This window comes from Naegleria lovaniensis (genome assembly GCF_003324165.1).
Source record: "Naegleria lovaniensis strain ATCC 30569 chromosome Unknown tig008, whole genome shotgun sequence".
NCBI lineage: Eukaryota > Heterolobosea > Eutetramitea > Acrasida > Naegleriidae > Naegleria > Naegleria lovaniensis.
In genome coordinates, this window is record NW_025407830.1 from 357,245 (window position 1) to 376,721 (window position 19,477).

The 19,477-nt window shown below is 36.0% G+C and overlaps 13 protein-coding genes across 13 annotated transcripts; 7 read left to right on the forward strand and 6 right to left on the reverse strand.

Annotated features, from left to right (window-relative positions):
- Nucleotides 1-92: 92 nt before the first annotated feature.
- On the reverse strand, nt 93-1,041 carry C9374_014491 (uncharacterized protein; the record flags this gene model as incomplete). The annotated part of the gene is made up of 2 exons (XM_044690484.1): nt 93-309; nt 380-1,041. 2 exons carry the CDS (start codon nt 1,039-1,041, stop codon nt 93-95), a joined length of 879 nt encoding a protein of 292 aa, XP_044553083.1.
- A 105-nt stretch (nt 1,042-1,146) lies between these two features.
- Nucleotides 1,147-2,364, reverse strand: C9374_014492 (uncharacterized protein; the record flags this gene model as incomplete). The annotated part of the gene is made up of 2 exons (XM_044690485.1): nt 1,147-2,138; nt 2,241-2,364. The coding sequence occupies 2 exons, from the start codon at nt 2,362-2,364 to the stop codon at nt 1,147-1,149; spliced, it is 1,116 nt and encodes a 371-aa protein (XP_044553084.1).
- A 113-nt stretch (nt 2,365-2,477) lies between these two features.
- Nucleotides 2,478-3,065, forward strand: C9374_014493 (uncharacterized protein; the record flags this gene model as incomplete). Its single annotated transcript, XM_044690486.1, has 1 exon — nt 2,478-3,065. One exon carries the CDS (start codon nt 2,478-2,480, stop codon nt 3,063-3,065), a length of 588 nt encoding a protein of 195 aa, XP_044553085.1.
- A 518-nt stretch (nt 3,066-3,583) lies between these two features.
- C9374_014494 (uncharacterized protein) lies at nt 3,584-6,757 on the forward strand (the record flags this gene model as incomplete). Its single annotated transcript, XM_044690487.1, has 3 exons — nt 3,584-4,042; nt 4,200-4,610; nt 4,709-6,757. 3 exons carry the CDS (start codon nt 3,584-3,586, stop codon nt 6,755-6,757), a joined length of 2,919 nt encoding a protein of 972 aa, XP_044553086.1.
- Nucleotides 6,758-6,856: 99 nt separating this feature from the next.
- Nucleotides 6,857-8,140, forward strand: C9374_014495 (uncharacterized protein; the record flags this gene model as incomplete). Its single annotated transcript, XM_044690488.1, has 1 exon — nt 6,857-8,140. The coding sequence occupies one exon, from the start codon at nt 6,857-6,859 to the stop codon at nt 8,138-8,140; it is 1,284 nt and encodes a 427-aa protein (XP_044553087.1).
- Nucleotides 8,141-8,170: 30 nt separating this feature from the next.
- C9374_014496 (uncharacterized protein) lies at nt 8,171-9,488 on the reverse strand (the record flags this gene model as incomplete). Its single annotated transcript, XM_044690489.1, has 2 exons — nt 8,171-9,305; nt 9,478-9,488. 2 exons carry the CDS (start codon nt 9,486-9,488, stop codon nt 8,171-8,173), a joined length of 1,146 nt encoding a protein of 381 aa, XP_044553088.1.
- Nucleotides 9,489-9,588: 100 nt separating this feature from the next.
- On the forward strand, nt 9,589-10,822 carry C9374_014497 (uncharacterized protein; the record flags this gene model as incomplete). Its single annotated transcript, XM_044690490.1, has 2 exons — nt 9,589-10,102; nt 10,161-10,822. The coding sequence occupies 2 exons, from the start codon at nt 9,589-9,591 to the stop codon at nt 10,820-10,822; spliced, it is 1,176 nt and encodes a 391-aa protein (XP_044553089.1).
- Nucleotides 10,823-10,933: 111 nt separating this feature from the next.
- Nucleotides 10,934-12,559, reverse strand: C9374_014498 (uncharacterized protein; the record flags this gene model as incomplete). The annotated part of the gene is made up of 1 exon (XM_044690493.1): nt 10,934-12,559. One exon carries the CDS (start codon nt 12,557-12,559, stop codon nt 10,934-10,936), a length of 1,626 nt encoding a protein of 541 aa, XP_044553090.1.
- A 231-nt stretch (nt 12,560-12,790) lies between these two features.
- C9374_014499 (uncharacterized protein) lies at nt 12,791-13,934 on the forward strand (the record flags this gene model as incomplete). The annotated part of the gene is made up of 3 exons (XM_044690494.1): nt 12,791-13,095; nt 13,210-13,407; nt 13,469-13,934. 3 exons carry the CDS (start codon nt 12,791-12,793, stop codon nt 13,932-13,934), a joined length of 969 nt encoding a protein of 322 aa, XP_044553091.1.
- Nucleotides 13,935-13,941: 7 nt separating this feature from the next.
- Nucleotides 13,942-16,838, reverse strand: C9374_014500 (uncharacterized protein; the record flags this gene model as incomplete). The annotated part of the gene is made up of 2 exons (XM_044690495.1): nt 13,942-13,959; nt 14,037-16,838. The coding sequence occupies 2 exons, from the start codon at nt 16,836-16,838 to the stop codon at nt 13,942-13,944; spliced, it is 2,820 nt and encodes a 939-aa protein (XP_044553092.1).
- A 232-nt stretch (nt 16,839-17,070) lies between these two features.
- Nucleotides 17,071-17,355, reverse strand: C9374_014501 (uncharacterized protein; the record flags this gene model as incomplete). The annotated part of the gene is made up of 1 exon (XM_044690496.1): nt 17,071-17,355. One exon carries the CDS (start codon nt 17,353-17,355, stop codon nt 17,071-17,073), a length of 285 nt encoding a protein of 94 aa, XP_044553093.1.
- Nucleotides 17,356-17,599: 244 nt separating this feature from the next.
- On the forward strand, nt 17,600-18,514 carry C9374_014502 (uncharacterized protein; the record flags this gene model as incomplete). Its single annotated transcript, XM_044690497.1, has 1 exon — nt 17,600-18,514. The coding sequence occupies one exon, from the start codon at nt 17,600-17,602 to the stop codon at nt 18,512-18,514; it is 915 nt and encodes a 304-aa protein (XP_044553094.1).
- Nucleotides 18,515-18,647: 133 nt separating this feature from the next.
- Nucleotides 18,648-19,219, forward strand: C9374_014503 (uncharacterized protein; the record flags this gene model as incomplete). The annotated part of the gene is made up of 2 exons (XM_044690498.1): nt 18,648-18,671; nt 18,908-19,219. The coding sequence occupies 2 exons, from the start codon at nt 18,648-18,650 to the stop codon at nt 19,217-19,219; spliced, it is 336 nt and encodes a 111-aa protein (XP_044553095.1).
- Between the last annotated feature and the right edge of the window lie 258 nt (nt 19,220-19,477).

The following is a 19,477-nucleotide window of genomic DNA, read 5'->3' on the forward strand; positions in this document are numbered from 1 at the left end:
ATGATCAATACGTGTTCGACAAGGCTTGCTTAAAAATTTTTTGTTTTGAATTTTATTGCCAGCCATGTTTTGGAGCACAGACACACTCGAGTCTACAAAGTGTTCTGTTCGTCCATTGGGAAGCAAACATCTCCCATGAAATCAATCTCAAAAGATTCGCGTTTCAAGGAGAATGCTACACAGTGACCTAGTGAAGCATGAGTTTTGAATTCTGAAACATCATTCGTTCCATACACTGTCTTGTTACATTTTGTGCAATATCTGGTATTATTTGTCGAGTATTGCAACTGGTCATATTTAAGGGGACATCTTTGAATTGCACGAACACACGTGGTAACAGTTGTTATACTTCATCAGCTCATATACTCATAACACTTACTTGTAATTAAATTCACATCCCTCAATGAAAAAAGATGTATCGTCCAAGGGTAGCTGCAGGGCATTGCTAAGCTTGAAAGGATCTTTTTCCATGTTTTGATGTAATGGAAGAGCTAGTGGAGCGTACAGTTTTAAATGATTCACTCTTCTACGCAACACTTGCATCCAATTCTTTATGTTGAGAGTCTTTTCGAATTGTGGAAAATAATAACAAACCAATGCTTTCCAAATTAGCCGTTGAACTAGTTCAAAGTCTACTTGCTCCTCTTGTTTTTTATATGCATTGATCACTTTAGGAAATTGTTTTTCGCTCGATGAGTGTATCTCTTCACTGGAAACGTGTTGCTTCAACTTGATGTATTCTTGGACTTGAGAGGGTGATTGATGGAATAGAAATTTCAACATAAATCGATCCGTGACAGCAAAGTAGAAGAGGGTTTTTAAATCCATGAACGTAACAATATTGATGACCACTTCCGACGGAAGTACACCACTCTTGGTGAATGGATTTTCGATCGGACCTTTCGCATTGTGGTGTGCACGAGTTGTGATTTCTGTATTAGACACAACTTGAGTACTTGTGTTTTGACTTGACAGTTGTGAGGAAACTCCATTCAAATCCTCTTCAGCGGTATTGTGATTCAATCGGGACCATTTAAACATTTTTTCTTTTGCTGTTCTCGACGAGAGATAGGAAAAGGAGCTAGTTCATTATTCACACTTTTCTATTCAAGAATTAAACAAGCCATCTTGCATTTGTCACGGTTGTTATTGACTGCTAAATAAATACTTATGTTCAGGTACAGGTGACACAGGATCTTTGTTTTCAACAAGCACTCGCCTTAAATTCTCAATACATAATTGTTCCATGTCAAGTCTGGTTTCATCCGTTTGTGTACCAATATGAGGCAACAATGAAATACAAGGATTGTTGGAAGCCAATTCTAAGAGTTCTTGTGTAATAGTGGGCTCGAATTCAAAAACGTCTAATCCACAACCAGCAATGGTATTCGATTTGAGAGCTTGTACAAGATCTTGTTCATGAATGACTGCTCCTCTTGCAGTGTTAATAATTATGCAATTCTTTTTCATCATGTCAAACTGTTTTTTGGTGATCAGGTGACGAGTAGATTCAGTAAGAGGTGTGTGAATTGAAATGATATCGCTCTGTTTCAAAAGGTCATCCATGCTTTGACAATATTCAATTATAGGTTGACTGTGGTAATATCTGCCCACCTCTGACACGAGTTGACCAACTTGTTTCAGTTTTTCTTCAACATCCTTTTTTTGATTTCTTTGGTGATACAAAATTCTCATTCCAAATGAAAGTGCCCTTAAGGCAGTTTTAGTTCCAATACTTCCCATACCAATAATTCCTAATGTTTTTCCTTTCAAATCATGGCCCATGAGTGTTTCATATCCAGATTTCCACTTTAATTGTCTAAGATTTTCTTCAAATACTCTTGTTTTTCGAGATGCATTTAACATGAGAATTATGGCAGTGTCTGCAGTTGCATCCGAAACAACATCAGGAGTATGAGTGACAATTATTGGTTTATCCTTTGTTGTGAGAGCCGATTTAACATCTACATTATCATACCCAACACCATGATTAGCAATGATTTTCAAGTTATCTTTTGCTTCTTTTGTAAGCTTTGAGAAAAAACCATCATTTGACAGTTTGAACTGAGATTTCCATCCAACAAAGTAGAGACCATCTGGTTTGTACTCATTTACTTGTTGAACAAAATTTTCAAGACCTTAAATCGTTCAGCATATTGTGTCATTTCGTTGACAAAAATGATTTCAAAATTGTCAATCAAATTTATATGATTTTCACCTTGAATTAAATCGACACCAACCTTTACCAGCAAAAACTTGGAATGTAAATTTGTTCTCAAATTCCTTTTCATCATGATAGGCGAACCCATTACTCATAAATATCTTGTAAGATCGAACAGATCCCGAATCATGATGATGGCTCATCGATGATCTGATGAGAGGCTTGCAAAAGAGGGAGCTTATTTTTTTCATCTCTGACAAATAATAATTTTGAATAACATTTTGAAAAAATTATTTGAATTATATTATCACGAGTCATGATTTCATCTGCAGCTTTATCAAATAACAACAACAACCACTCGATAATTACAACCCGACAACTACCGGAAGAAGAAGAAAATACGAGAAAATTAGAAATATCATTTTCTAAAACAGTTCCTTCATTAATTAACGCCAATGATGATCATGATGAACAAATAATGGCATCGGAACAACAAGATCTTTTTGAAATTAAACCGCTGAGTAGCACAGTATTAGCAATTTCATTGAAAGAGCTGGCAAATAATGCTCAAGTTAGCACAGACGAAATCATTCAAGTCTTGTCCAAAGCACTTTCTAAATATTTATCAAAGAAAGAACAACTTTCCAGCTCAACTCATAAAAAAGAATTATCACTACTGGGTAAGGTTATGGAACTATTGAAACAATTTTCGGAATGGGCAAAAGAAAATGCTTGGGAGGTATTCTTGTTCAGACTCTTTGATTGCATTATTGTATTTTGTGTCTTGTTTTTCATGAGGCATATTCTTCCCAAGAGTGTGACACGAGTTTTGGAATGGTTTATTGATCCTCTTGTGGATTTTGAAGGCTTCCCTTTTTCCAAACCAGCCACCTCCAACAATTAAATTGTTGTTTCAACATTGACAATTACGCCTCACTTTCAAGTTTTAACGTTCAACAGTGTGAGGCAAGCTCGTGCTTGAATACTCTAATCATCAAATTCCAAAGAATATTTCACCATGACCACCTCGCCATTTGCACACGAACCAACAAGTGGCACCATAACAGATCAATAACTCTCCGATCACATCACTCTTCGTTTCCAGCTTTCACACGTCAAAACCCTCATTTCATAAAAAAATCACACTGTTGGTCTGGCTGGAGAACAAACACAAAGAACGCTCCAGTTGCACCAGGAAATTTTCGAACAGTAGCGTCCATACGTATCATCATCACTCTGTGTCCATACAACCATTTGCCGATTTCACACACAGTGTGTTCATCATCATCAGCAATTGCTCTCGAGGACATTAATTGTTGCTTTTCGATCTAAAATTATTTCATCATCTGAAATTCCATCATCTCTCCCCATCAACAACAACAACAACAACGATACGACCACACACATTTGAGTTCGATCCGAATGTTCAGTTCCACAACTCCAGCACATGATTTTGGAGAATTAACTACAAATTCACCATCCTCTCTCTCCACTCCTCGACAATCTGTCTCATCATCCGACAGTGCTAAAACATCCACAAGCGAACTTTTCAATTCCAAAGAAAAACTCATTGTTATTGTCGATTCGATTGATAACTATAAGAATAATAATGAACAACAACAACAATCATCAAAATCATTACCAGACAGTGCTGGAGTTTATGTAAAAGTATTTTTCGATAATCAAGTTCGAGTGACAAGTGTAAAAACATTCTCCAGTAACACAAATCCATGGCATATCAAGTTAGGAAAACGAGTGATTATTCCCTATGCAACAAGTGTGTTGAATGTTGGAAAGTTGTGGCTTGAAGTGTTTGAAACCACAGGAGAGACTAAAACTGTTGATAAGAGATTGGGAAGAACAGAACCAATCAAAATTAGTGTATGTTTTCCATTCTAATGTTGACATTACCATATTTTAACTTGAATCCACAATTTTTTTTGAATCTTGTTCGTGTGAAATGATGATGCAACTGAATGTGTGCAATACAATTATTCCTTGTGTCCATGTGAATGTAAATGTGAATCGGGAATATTAGGCCTTTGACATGAATCATCCAGTCGAATTTTCACTCAATCTTACCGATGAAATTCAAGTCCAGTTCAGATTTATGAGAGCTCCACTTGCGAATAGAGGTCACTTTAAAGCAATGGAACAGGGTATTTATTCTCTCCTTCTGAAAATGAAAATGCAAGGAGATGGAATTTTGGATAACAGAAGAATTGACACAGAAGAGGAAGAAGAAATTGAAGAGGAAGAAGTTTTATCACGAACACCAAAAGTCATAAAATCAGGCTATCTTATAAAGAGAGGACAGGGAAATTTTGCCAAATGGGCACGAAGATATGTCGAGTTGGATGATAATTTACTATTGAAGTATTTTGCTTCTGATTCCGAAGAGGATCGAAAAGAACCTTTGGGAATTGTTGTCATTGACAGTGATTCAATGGTATGTTAGTTGTGTGTGTGTGTGAACACAAGTTGGTCATTGACATGATTTATCATTTGAATTCTATGATTTATTTTTCTATTACCAAACACACATAGATTTATGTTCCTAGAGATGAAGCCATGGAAAAGGAATTACAAAAACAGAAAAATATTGAAAAATCAAAAGAATTTGTTTACTACAATCAAGCATTGCTTATTGATGAAGACGATCCCACAGTCAGTATGGAAACTATTGACGATCTCGATTTGGATGAACAACAAACAATTAACTTGATCAGAAGGAAACGTAGAGAGTTGGAATTGAGAGGTCCAATGCTAGACGTTGATGAACTCTATCCATATTATTTACTTGCGTCTACAGACAGTGAGCATGATAGAAATCAAATTATTGATGAAATTATTGAAAGTATTGAAAACGAAGAGACAGAACCTGTAAAAATCAAATCACAAAATAAGGAAGAACGAAAGCTTGACAAGTTTTTGAATCTTGTAAATCCAAAAGGATTCAAATTTTCATTATCATGTCAAATCAGTTTCAGTAATGGTAAGGAACATGAAAATAGAGAACATATTTTCATTGCTGATTCAGAAGAGGCAAGAAAAGAGTGGATCACATCAATTTGTGATCACATTCTCTTAGAAGAAAAGAGAACTGATTTGCGTGATCCTGAAGAAGAAATCACAACCAAAATATTCCCATATTTGGACTTTTTCGAACTCCTGACAACAAATACTGATTTGAATGAGGTTGTGAGATGCTTCAATTCCTTCCAACTTAACGTTTCAGAGAAGATGGTTGCTCCACTTCTCACTCTCTTTGATTCTTCGGACTCTCCAAAGCCAAGTGTGGATTTTGTGAAAGCTGCTGTCACAGTAGAAGTCGATTGTGCTGAATCATCAGGAACACTGTTCAGAAGAAACAGTTTATCATCCAAACTTGTCACTCTCTTTTTCAAAGTGTTTGGCTTGCGATATCTCACAAAAACAATCAAACCTTTCCTGTTAAAACTGATCAAAGAAAATAAGAGTTATGAAATTGATGATGAGAAGGTTGCTTCCTCTGAAGTTGCTGACAAGAATGCAGAATTATTGGAAGGACTTTGTTCAGAAGTTCTTACATTAATCACCAACTCCCAAAATAATTGTCCCATCCAAATTCGAGAAGTTCTTTCTCACACATTTTCTGAATCAGAAAAGAAATATCCATCAAGTGGAGAAATGTGTGTTGGTGGTTTACTCTTCCTCAGATTTTTCTGTCCAGCATTGGTCACACCTCAACTCTTTGGTCTTGTGAAAGATCCACCTCCAAAGAATGTTCAACGTACACTCACACTCTTGACCAAAATTTTACAAAATGTTGCCAATCAAATTCAAGTCAGTGAAAGTAAGAAGGAAAAATTCATGAAACGAGTCGAAACTTATACAGCCAATCAAATTGAAAAGACCAAACAATTTTTAAGAACCATGTCAGAAGAACCCAAAAAGGAAATTAAGGAAATCAAAGAAATAGTTCCTGATACGATCAAATTACAAAGTTTGGAATTTATTGCTCACCACTTTGGTGAAGCCTTTGCAAAGAAATATTACAACTTTGAAGGAGATGTTTTAACAGAAATTACATTTTACAAATTTGCAAATCAACTCGCTCTCATTACCAAACAAGGACTCGACAAGAGAATCAAACAATTGGTTGGAGATGGACCAATTCCACAACGAGTTTACAGCACTCTTCGCTCTCCTCAATCAAAATCTCCCACTTCCTCAAACTCGACTCCTTCCACCTCTCGTGTGAAATCTCCAGTCACCCTTCCGACTGCTTCGAATCATACGATCATGATGAACACAACAACAACAACAACCAATTCTCTTTCACCAAATTCTCTTTCTGTTCCAACTCCCAACCATAAGCAAGCAAGCAGCAGTAGTAATTCTCCAACAACTCCAACATCCAATGAAACAACAACGAGTACACCATTGAAAAATAAGGCCACTCGTTCTCCTTCCATCTCGGTGGTCGATGTGGAACGTTCTCAATCAGCGAATGTGAAAAAAGTGGATTCTTCGAAATGGCAAAACAAAAAACAAACCAAAGCTCCTTCGACTCTGTTGAAGATTGTGAAACGTAAAGAAAATGAACAGCAATAAATTGGTGGTATTTCCAATGAAATGTCATCATGACACAAATTCTCTCAAACTTGTTGTTGTTCAAAGAGAATGTTGACTTAAAAATTGAATTTAAAAAAAATGAAAAGATCGCATGAGAGTTCATCATCATCTCCTCGGATTAAAAAGACAAAATATGCAGCTGAAAATCAAGCACTAGAAGAGGAATTTATGAGGCATCCTTCTCAGGATATTAAAGAATTTTTGGAAAAAGTGCAAGTATTGCAATGGAGAATTCGAGTGAATCCCGATGAGCCTTTTTCTCTCGGACAAGTTTCAAATTGTACTCTCTCGATAACTTATTGCTCGCTACAAGTGGACTCACTAATTAATGCTGCTCTACCTTCAAAAGTAAAAGAAAGAGAGGAAGCAAAGAAGAAATTAAAATTAATTTTGGCTCAAGAAGAGGAAGAAGAAGCAAAAGAAAAAGAGAAAATACCTGGATGCGTTTTGCAAGCATGTATTCAAGATGATGATAAGAGAAAAAAGTTTGTGTTAGCAACATTGACTCATCCTATGAAGAGTGAAACAAATTTGAATCAAATGTTCTCTGCAGATGAAATTGGTAATTTAACTTTTGAATTGAAAGGAAGACCATATTTATTGAAAGACAAGTGTCTTGGAGTGGACATTCATGGTTATGTGGAATTTTCTCCAAATGCAACTTTTGAGGATAAAGCAAAAGCATATTTCAGATTGAAACGAAATTATTTTAAAGAAATTGTTGAAAAATTGAAAAAAACAAAATATACTGATTTGGCTCCTTGGGAAAAATCTAAAGTAGAAAAGTATGAAAAACAACAACAACAAAAGAGAGATGAAGAAGAGGAAGCAGAGAGGCTGAAAGAAGATTATACTGAACCTAAGGAGTTTGAAAGGCAAGGTGTTCAAATTACCAACGTTTTTGTTGGACATGGCAGAAAGGCACAAATAGGAGATAAGGTCACTATCTATTACAAAGGAAGATTGGATCCAGACAAAGTTAAAACTTTTGATAGAAGTACCAGAAGAAATCCATATAGCTTTAGACTTGGCACAAAAAAAGTTATCAAGGGCATCAACATTGGAGTTGAAGGTATGACAGTATGTGGAATCAGAGAGTTGGTGATCCCTCCAGAAAAAGGATTTGGTGAGAAGGGAATTATCGACAAGGTTCCTCCCAATGCTACTCTCTTTTATGATATTGAACTCTTGGAGTTAACACCAAAGAAGCAATATGACAAGGAATTGGTGGACAAGAATAAGGAGAAGCAAGAGAAAGAGAAGGCAAAGAAAGATAAACGTAGTGCTAATACTCTTGTGAAAGATTTAGTCAAGGAGAAAAAGAAAGAGAGCACAAAGAAGAAGAAAAAGACAAATAAATAAGGCAACTCATGTAGTGATGAAGTCAATGTCTTATTCCTCTTCTTCGTCCTGTGGTTTCTCTTTTGTTTGCTCTGTCACAGACAAAATTGAATCAACAAATTGTTCGGGGTAAAATGGTCTCAAATCTTGCACGCTTTCACCGAGTCCAATATACAAGACAGGAATTTTGAGCTCATTCGCAATTGCCAGAATAACGCCTCCCTTTGCACTTCCGTCAAGTTTTGTCACAATAATTCCAGATATTCGAACATACTTTTGGAACAGTTTTGCTTGCTGAATTGAGTTTTGACCAATGGTTCCATCTAAAACAAGCCATGTGTGATCTGGGGCACCTTTTCTTGATCTGGAGCACATTTCATTAATAAGAGCTAATTCTTTCATGGATGCTTCTTGATTTTGCAATCTTCCAGCCGTGTCTACAAACACAACATCGACATCTTCCTTTCGCAGACCTTGTTGAATCGCTTCGTACACCACACTCTCAGCTGGTACTTTATAGCTTACTTGACGAATGTTCTTTGTTTTAACTGGCTGATGGGTTGCGGATTCAGACTGTTTTTTCAATTTTTCTGATTCTGTTAAATCAACAATTGAACAATCGGGTGTTCTTTCTACCCATGACCTTAATTGATCTGGAGCAGCTGCTCTCACCGTATCAGCAGCTGCCACAATCATATGTCTCACAGTTCCTGATTGTCTATATTTGTGTAATAATTTTCCAATCGATGTAGTTTTTCCACTTCCATTTACACCACAAATTTGAACGACAGTAGGCCTCGATTTCACAGAGATGGGAATTAGAGAGACTGAAATTTCTTGCTCTGCCGTTCCTTGATTTTGTTGTAATCGTTTCACTATTTGTTGTTGCATTGGATTTTGAAATAATTTTAACATTTCTTCTCTCAAAATGGATTTCATTGGTTTGATATCTGTCATATTTGGATTGAGTTCTAACTCTTTTTCAATATTCGTAACTTGTGTTTTCATTCTTTGAAGTAATAATTGAGTTGTGTTATTTCCGACATCACTTGAAAGAAGAGCACTCTCCAATAATTTAAAATCTTCTTCATTAAATACTTTTCTTGGACCAGTAGAAGAACCTCCGAGAATGGATCCAATCTTTGAAAATATTGTTGAACTCGTTTTACTCAATCCACCTAAAATTCTATTGAATGAACGATTAACAACCATCATGATGGAAAATTCATCATTTCAAAAAATCCACATTATAATAAGGATTGATTTTTCATGATTCAAAGGTTTAAATTCCGAATATTCAAAATTATCAAATTCTGCATTCAACACACACCAACGCTTCTCATGAACAAGAGACCTACCTGTTAAACATTTTTTTAATCTTAAAAAAATACGAAGCAAGAAGAAGGAGGCTTTACAATCATCATCATTGATTCAATCCTCCTTGGTCCGTAATGAAATACGAATGAAAAATGGTTTTAGCACAAACACCAGTGATTGTTGATAATGGAAGCTTATTAATTAAAGCAGGATTTTCGGGTGAGGAAAAACCAGCATGTGTGGTATCATCTTTGGTTGGAAGACCAAAACCAACGCACAAGAGTCCGGAAATGCTAGGAGCCGAATCTAAATTGTTGTATTTAGGCAGAGAAATATCTTCCAATAATAGATGTTTTTTGAATGTTACTCCATGTATTGTAGATGGCTATGTACAACAATGGGACGATATGGAATCTGTTTGGAACAATCTATTTTTCAATGAATTACGCTTAAATCCAATAGAGCATCCAATGTTAATGATAGAACATGATTTAAATCCTATATCTAATGCAGAGAAAACTATGAGTATAATGTTTGAAACTTTTAGGATTCCAAAATTCTATTCAAAGACATCTGGCTCACTAATATTGTACAGTAGTGGAAATTATACAGGCTTGTCTGTAGATATTGGACATAACGTGACTACTTTGACGCCTATTTATGGAGGTGAGTGCAATTACAGTTGTGGCATTTCAACAAATTGTTTGTTGTCATTCGAATTTAGGATATACTTTTTACAATGCTGTGAAACGTGTGCATTTGGGTGGAGATGATGTAACGAAACAACTGAAGAAATTATTGATGATTGAAAAAGGATTTTATACAGAGTCGTTCGGAGAGCATGAGGCGATTAGAATTATGAAGGAAAATTGTTGCTTTGTCGCAAGAAATTACGACGAAGTCATGAATGACTTAATGGCTCCTCGATCTACGATATCTGTCCATGACTTTTCCACGTCATACACGCTTCCTTGTGGAACTTCAATTGAGCTAGATGCTGAGCGATTTAGAGCTCCTGAAATTTTGTATAAGCCTCAGTTAATTGGCCGAGAATGTGAAGGGTTACCAGAGCTAATTTGTTCAAGTATCATGGCATGTGACGCAGACACCAGACCTGAGCTCTTTGACAATATTATTGTTTCAGGAGGCAGTTCACAATTTGCAAATTTCGACGAGAGGTTAACGTCAGATGTAGCAAGTCTAACCAAAAGAAACGTTCAGATTAAATCGTGTGACACGGAAAATAGATGCAACTCGCCCTTCATTGGAGGTAGTATATTGACTAGTCTAGGCTCTTTTGATGAAATGTGGATAACAGCAGAGGAATTTAACGAATCAGGATCATATGCTTTGATGAGAAGAAGAAAAGATCAGTATTATTACTAACGAATCATCTAAATTGTACCTCAAACCGCAACTGGCACCTGCCATGTATTAAAATTACACGAATATTTTGTGATATTTATTAATGTTGATCGAACTCAGAACTAGTAATTATTATTCTTCATCCTCCTCTACTAAATCTTCTTCACTCACATAATAGGCAAAACCACTCTCTAAGGTTAACTGTTTTCCAAAAGTACGTTTAAAGAGGTTGATCTTCTCCAAAGCACTCTTGGTTAGTGGAAGAATGGATGCACCTAATGAGAATGGAAGTACTTGACCACTCAGAAACAAGTAAAGACCATTCGTTTCAGGGAAGTCCAAGTTTCTCACCGTCTCAGCTTGATCATTAAATTTAAAATATTTGTTTTGGTCTAATTTAGCAGAAAGAGATTTGTCAAGTGGAACCCATGTAAATGATTCATTGCAGAGCAGTTCAGATGGATAATATTCACCCTTATATCTCATCTTTTTGCAAGAATGAACATAAAAACCAAGATACATGTACTTGAATTGTGGAAACTTGGCGCTTTCTTTTTGGATAAGCTCAACTTCGTTCAATATAGAGTAAACTCCAAGGGAAAGATGTGCGTACTCTGGATCATAAAAGAAATATACTGAGCTAAGGCCAGTTGGTAGCACATCTAATACACTCACAGCAACAAGCTGTTCATCAATTCTATATTGAAGGTGAAACGTTCCATAGCCCTTCAATGGTTTTTCTGAAGAGGTACTTTTCGTGTCCATATCTAACAAGCTAGATTTACATAAAAATCTTTCGTAACCCTTCTCTGTGGTTTCTTCTTTGTGAATGGTTTTTTGATATTTTTGATAGATTTTGTATTCTTCAACTTTGAACTTGGAGTCTACAAGTTGAGTTGTCAATGTTTTTGGCTTGGTTGAGGGTTGGGACAGTGTGCCTTGATCCTTTTTACGTTTGATATTAGAGGACACAGAAACTTTTTCAGTGGTTGGGTTTTTCAATGTCATGTTAATATATCCATTATTTTCCACTTGAATATTTACACCAAAAGTTTGTTCCCAATGATGTTGAGAGAGAAGTGAGGCAACTTCTGACCCTAAATCTTTCTTTTCACAAACTGTATTGCATTTCAATTTTTTCGATAGGCCGAACAATGCAAATGCAATTCCACACGAGAAAGTATTTGGATCTTTCTTGTTTGTTTGAAATGTTTGCTTTTGAAACACATCTGTTAATTGTTGTCTCAACTCTTGATTGCCAACTCCATCAAAGAATTTGGTAAACTTTTCAACATTGTCCTTCAATAAGGATTGCAACGACTCTGAGAGTTGTCCAATTAGTTTGTGATGATTTTCATCCACTTTTCTCTTCTTGGTATCGTGCTCGAGATTGTTCTCTTGATCATGAACCACTCCAGTTTCTAAATATTTCTTCATTCTTTTCAGAACCTTTGATTGTTTCTTATTCATCTTAAAATCCAACGAATTCAATCGGATGGCATATTGTGGGCAACATGTTTCATCATTGATCGGTTGATAATAATAATCACCACATCTTCTCATATTCCGAAACATCATTTGTTCGTAAACATTGGCTGGTACTTGATAGACATGAAATCCAATGCTTACAGAAGTATCAGGAGTTCTCATGAACCGATCAGAATCCGAATCCAATGTTTTACAATAACCACAGGAATGAGCATCTTTGCCATGAAAGACGATGGGAGAAATATGAATAGAGGAGGATTTGTTTTGCATTTTTTTGTAATTGATCAATGAATTATTATTAAAATTACTTTTATTCGAATAGGAGGATAAACATCACATACCTTGTCCTAAGTAATGCTCGTGTTACAACGTACTCGAATTAGCTCCCGATGCAGAAAGGCGGAAGAAATGACAATAACGGCGCATGAGCAGAACGTTTCCACACGCTTATTTGAACAAATCGAGATTAAAACGTGAGCCAAGATAACCACAACAAAAAAAATGTCCTCAAATCAATTGCAAGAACTCAAAAAGTACACCACCGTAGTGGCCGATACTGGTGATTTTAAATTGTTGCATGAATATCAACCAACGGATGCTACCACTAATCCATCGTTGATTTTCCAAGCCAGTCAATTGAAGGAATATGAACATTTGGTACAAGACGGAATTGAATATGCAAAGAGAGTCGGAGGTAGTGATATTAAGAAGCAACTAGAGGCTGCCCTTGATAAGTTGAATGTTAATTTTGGATTAGAAATTTTGAAAATTATTAAAGGAAGAGTATCAACAGAGGTGGATGCCAGGTAAATATATTTTCATCGAACATATTTGGAAATTTTTTATCATGATGATGATGGTCAATATTACGAAAATATTGTATGCATCGTATGGAATCGTTGGATACTATTTACTTTTAGACTTTCTTTTGATACGGAAGGTACAATTAACAAGGCTAGACATCTCATTAAAATGTATGAAGATGCAGGAATTTCAAGAGAAAGAGTTCTTGTCAAGATTGCATCTACATGGGAAGGTATTCAAGCTGCAAAAGTTTTGGAGCAAGAAGGTATTCATTGCAACTTGACATTGTTGTTCTCAAAGATTCAAGCAATTGCGTAAGTACTTGAAAATATTCCACAAAATTTATCTTCTACGAATTTAATTGTTCAATGACAGTTGTGCTGAAGCCAAAGTTACACTCATCTCTCCTTTCGTTGGCAGAATTTTGGATTACTACAAGGAAAAGGGACAAACCTTCGAGAAAGCTAGTGACGATCCTGGAGTCATTTCTGTTTCCTCAATTTATGATTACTTTAAGAAGTTCGGACATACCACCACCGTGATGGGAGCATCATTCAGAAATACAGGGGAAATAATCGAATTGGCTGGTTGTGATTTACTTACTATTTCTCCAGCTCTTTTGAAACAATTGGCAAGCACTCCTTGTGACACTTTGGAAAGAAAGCTGTCTCCAGAAAAAGCTTTGGAAATGGATATTCCCAAGGTAGAAGTTAATGAGAAAATATTCAGATGGGAACTTAATGAAGATGCAATGGCTACTGACAAGCTTGCTGATGGAATCAGAAAATTCACTCAAGATCTTCTCAAATTAGAAAAGCTCATTCATCCAAAGCTTGAATGAAACTGATTTATTTCTTAGATCCAAACTGTTTCGTCGTAATATTAGTTTGAATGCATGAAATGTTGTGTCAATAAAAAATATCACACATTGCATACTACTTACAATATTCCATAACGATGAAGAAGGCTCAGTTAAACATTTTTGTGAAATCTTTTCCTGCTCTTCCTTCGAAAGATCCATGATTTGAGCAAGCACTTTGAGTAATTTCTCTTTCACAATTCTGTCCTCACCAGTTAAAAACGATATCAAAATATTCTTCAAGTATTCGAGATTGGGAGCTCCTTGCTTTTGAAGTCGCTGTAAATGTTCAATTTCATCTTTCAATTGTTTTTCCAAAATTTTGAAAGATTTCTCACTATATTCTCTTTCCTTGATGACTTGTTTAAGTTTAGAAATGGTTTCCTTGTAATGCATCATTTCAGTATCTCGTGATGCTTGAAGTTGAGCCAATTCTATGAGTTGATTAAAATCTCTTTCCAGTGTCAAATCTGAAGTGCTGACAGAAGGAGAGAGGTCAGAAATGTTATCTTGTGAAATTGAGGTTGGAGTTGTTGGTCCTTCGTTCAAAGCAGATGATAAAATTTGAGCTTGATCCATCTTTCGAGGTGTTCTTACTGTGGATGTATTCTCTGCATTCGTCATCATTGCAGTTAATTGTTTTTTTAAACTTTCATTCTCTTCTTTGATCAAATTCATTTCATTTTCAAGTGACACAAGTTTCTCTCTCACTTGTTCTGCTTCATCAGTCACTTGCTGATTCTCAGATATTTTCATTTGAAGTTTGGTAATTTCTCGTTCCTTCTCATCTAAAATTCTTCTATTTCGTTCTCTGGTGATTCGTAACTCTTTTCTAAATTGTTCATCCAACTCACTATTCTTACTTTCCAATTGTCTGAGTTGAAGTTCATAGTCTTCAACAATCTTGGATTTTTCTTCATTGAAATCTTCCTTGGTTTTAGAGAGTTGTTTTTCTAAGGATTTCATTTTGTCCTCCAAATCTTCTTTTTCTGACATGACCTTATCAAGATCCGATCCAAGCTTCACAGCTTTTTCTTGAATGATTATAAAGCTCTGAACTTGCTCCTGAAGCTCCTGAATTGTTTTAGATTGCTCTTCATTTTCTTCTTGCTGTTTTGTGAGAGATTCCTTCAATTCATTAATTTGATTCTCATAATCTATTTTGGCTTGATTGAGAGCGTCTGATTTCTTCTTGAGAGCAGCGTGGGCACGTGTTTTGTATGTTTTTAGTTCCTCGTCCTTTTCGTTGAATAATTTAATTTGTTCTTCAAGTTTTTTGGATTCTTCTGAAAGCTTTAATTGCAGTGGCTCTTCATGAATTTGTAAGATCGATTTTTCTGGGAGTAGAGAATCGAGAGATGAGTTTGATTGTGCCGCTAAGTGAATTTGTTTCAATTCCTCGAGATCAATCCACTCTAAATTATTTTCTACACTGTGATGTACATAAAACCATGTCTTGGAATCAAGTTCGAGTTTTTTGAGAATTTTAAGATCTTGCAATTTTCGAACCTTTTTTGCAGATGACATGGCTGCTTCTTGTTGTTGCTGTTGGACGCTGTCAAGTTTTTCACATAGCTCTGAACAGATTTGATTCTTCTCCATGATCGTTGTTTGGTGTTGCTCAATAACGAGGTCCTTTTGTGAAATTTTCTCAGCCAACGAAGTAACCTCCTTTTTAAGATTTTCAATTTCATCATCTTTGATTTTTAAACTATTCTCCAAGTTTGGAACGATTTCGTTCTTTTTGTTCGTCTCTTCAATTTTAGTGTTTAACTCTTCTATTGTCTTCTCATGAGTGGTCACTTGCTTTTTTAATTCTTCAATCTTCTTCATGTCCTTATTGCTAATTACTTTCACTTTTTCTTTCCACTCAGCAACTTTTGTTTTGTAAGAAGAAAATTCATTCTCCTTGTCTTTGAATTTTTCTTCGAGTTCTTTGCAACGCTTTTTGAGTTCTTCTTCTGTGAGATTCTCCTCAACGTTTGATTCCACTTTGGAAGTTGTAGGTTGACTATTGGATACAGTTTCTTCTGTTGTGAGAGATTTATCCTCTGATGAGACTTCTTTTTTCTTTGCCTCTTCAAAAACTTTTACATTGTTACTCAATTTTTGCAAGTTCGATCCCATTTTGCTCATTTTCTCAGTAATTGCTCGATCTCGTTGCTCATACAGCTGATCCACTTGTGTCATAAACCCCATGAGCATTTGTTGAACAGATGGATCTAACAAGGTTCCCTTCTGTGAATTTTCTTTCTTCGTAATTTCATTATGTTCAAATAATTTAGCAGTTTGCTCTTTTGATTTTTCGAGAGTTTTGTCCAATTGAGAAAACTTGTCAACAAGCCTCTCAGAAAATGCAACAATTGTTCCAGAGTGTTGTTGCACTATTTCACATACATTTTTCAAAAAATTTTCATGTTTTTCGACAATGTCTTTGTTCAAATTGGTAAGATCAAGAGTGGATGTGGAAGTAGAGGTTTCACTACCATGTGTTGTTGAAAAAGGATTTGTGGAATGATGATCTCCATTGATTTGGGAGACCTCTTCTTCTTTTGTATCACTGCCAGAGGTAGCTGTTGATAAATTAATTTGTGGAGTATTATTTGTACAATCTTGGGAAGTTTCGGAATCATGAAGTGGTGGTATATTTTCGTGTGTTTCACTTGAAACCGTTTCCGATGTCGTTAACGTTGATGATGGTTGATTATTGCTTTCCTCCGGAGTGTTTTGTACAGTCTGATCGCTGTTACCATTTTCATTGCTTGCTTCAGTTTCTGATGTTGCTAATGGCAATGCAGATTCATTTGGGGATGGTGTATTGGTTTCTTGTTTGGCCTCTTTGACGGATGTGTTGGAAGGCTTTTTGCTTGATTTCTTCTTTGTCATTTTTTTATGCGTCACTCTGGTTTTGTTCGCTGATGACGTCGGATAACAGTCTCTCTGGCAATATGATGAAGCTGACACGAGTCAAAGGGCAGGTTTATTGAGTAGTGAAAGTCTAGTAGTGAATTGAGTCTAGTGCCATTCTATTCCCATTGCAGGAGAGAAATATGAAGGCTCCTCGCCAACATATTTTCAAAGGATCTCTAGTCTAGGACATAATACGGAGGTATGAAAATTATTGTCTTCTTCTCTTAAAGAATGATGCAAAGAAATCAAAAACAGCATATCCCATTGAAAATCCAATAGCAGCTGAGAAAGCAACTAAGAAAGGCTTGACCATAAAGTTGGAAACGTTCACTTGAGCTTCCATGTATTTTTCTCTACGATACTTCCAAACTTTGGCATCGGAATTACCAGTGGTGAGGAAATCATCTTCATCCTCATCCCCTTGTTGAGAACGTTGAGGTGTAAAAGGTGTTCCTGTTGTGAGAGGAGAAGAAACTTGTTGTTGAGATGCCATCTGTGCGAGGGTGTGATGATTCTTTCAATTTTTTGGAGCGAAATTTGGATTGAAAAACAAGCGGTAACGAAATGTAACGGTCTATGGAATGGGTTCAGCTGTTTTCACATGTACATAGAAAGAGAGAAACCATATGGTGTTGAACGTAGAGAATGTGCATGTTTGCCATGGTTGTTGACCATCCAACAAGGTTTGACGTGGCAACATTTTTCATCATCCAATAACACCAAGTCATCAACAAAAAATGTCTTCATCAACAACAACATCAGATGGATTCCCCGAACTCTTGGCTGTTCGAAATGCCTTGTATCTGGGAAATTATAGTGTATGTATGAGTAAGATCGCTCAAACAAAGATCAATGAAAGTAATGCGGATATGAAAATGGAACGAGATGTATTGTCTTTTAGAGCACATATCGGATTGGGACAATATGATCTTGTATTACAACAAATTAAAGAGGGTGATAATTTGGCAATTCCTCTCCGAGGTGTACGTTTATTGGCTGAATATTTCCAGGCTCAGAATAGAGGAACATCAAGAGAGGCCATCATTGAGAAAGTAGATACTCTCCAGCAAGATCCTTCGTTCACTACAGATCCAACTTTTGCTATTTGTTCGGCAACTATTTATGCTTTTGAAGGAAATGATATTGCTTGTTTAAAATCTCTTCATGATGTTTCTACTTTGGAAGCTTTTTCTTTACGTGTGAGAACTCTCATCCGTATGAATCGTATTGATTTAGCAGAACACACTTTCAATAAGATGATGGAACTTAACGAAGATGCTACAATTACCAATTTTACTCGAGCTTACGTGGCACTCGCAAAGGGCAGCAAGGACAAGATTAGTGAAGCTGAATCCATTTTCAAAGAACTCTCTGAAAAGTTTGGTCAATCAGTTCCACTCCTCAACGGTGTTGCTCTTTGTCTCATGCACGATTTTGAATTTGCTGATGCTGAAAACACTTTACTCAGCTCACTTGCACTTTCAACCAATAGTGTAGAGACATTGGTGAATCTAATTGCTTGCTCTATGCATTTGAAAAAAGACGCTTCAAGATTCCTCTCACAATTGCAATCGACCTCTCCCAATCATCCTTGGGTTGTGAAATATAATTCTCTTTCTGACACCTTTGATAGTCTCACATCCACCAAATAAATAGATAGATGGCCATACACACAAGCCCATTGGAAAACGCTTTCAAATCATTTTGTCTATTGATGGCTCGTTGCGTATTTCTCCAATTTTGATTAGCACCAAGATGGACAAAGGCAAAAACCGACATTAAAAAATGCTGATACTGCGATTTAAAAAAGTATGTTTGTCGTCGTGGCGTTGAAAGCCTTCGTACGATATGATGGATCGGGATGGCTTGTAACCGGTTTATTTATTCTTTGAATTAATTTAAATAACGAACACATGGATGATGAAATACAATTTTATTGTTGGATGAATTGGATGAATGTGTGGATGTCACGTATTAATTATTTGATTCATACAATTTCGAATATTTCGGAATTTATGTGCCATCAACTACCAATACGGATTCAGTTAATTGTTGGTGGGGCTGTCTCTCTCGGAGTTGGCTATCAACAAAAAAAAGACTATGATTCTAGAAAAACCTTAGCAGTTGAGTTTCTCATGGATCGACCTTCCATTGAAGAAGAGGAGGAAGAAGATGGTGATCAAGAACCTCATCTCAACATTGGAAGCGAAGAAGCAAATAGAATAGCAAGAGAAGCACAACAACGAAAACTAGTCGAAGGTGGCACTCCCACAAAAGATGAACTACACAAAATATTACAAGAACAGTTGCAGATGGATATGGCTACAAATATATCATCAACTCCAGGAAACAAATAGCTCAAGAACTCATCACAACTGAATGCAGCCTATATCATTCGTTTTTACGCCATTTGAAGTCAAGATTGATTGGTTCATTGAATTTCAATCTTCATCATATTCCTCTCAAAACATAATCCAATGTACATATACATCACCCAAAATTTACTCTATTTATGAAACATGACAACAACAGCTAGCAATCAAAATAAATAAGCATGAATTTCAAAACTATTTGAAAGTTTTACAACAACAAGATGTCGTGGTGTGTAAGGACTG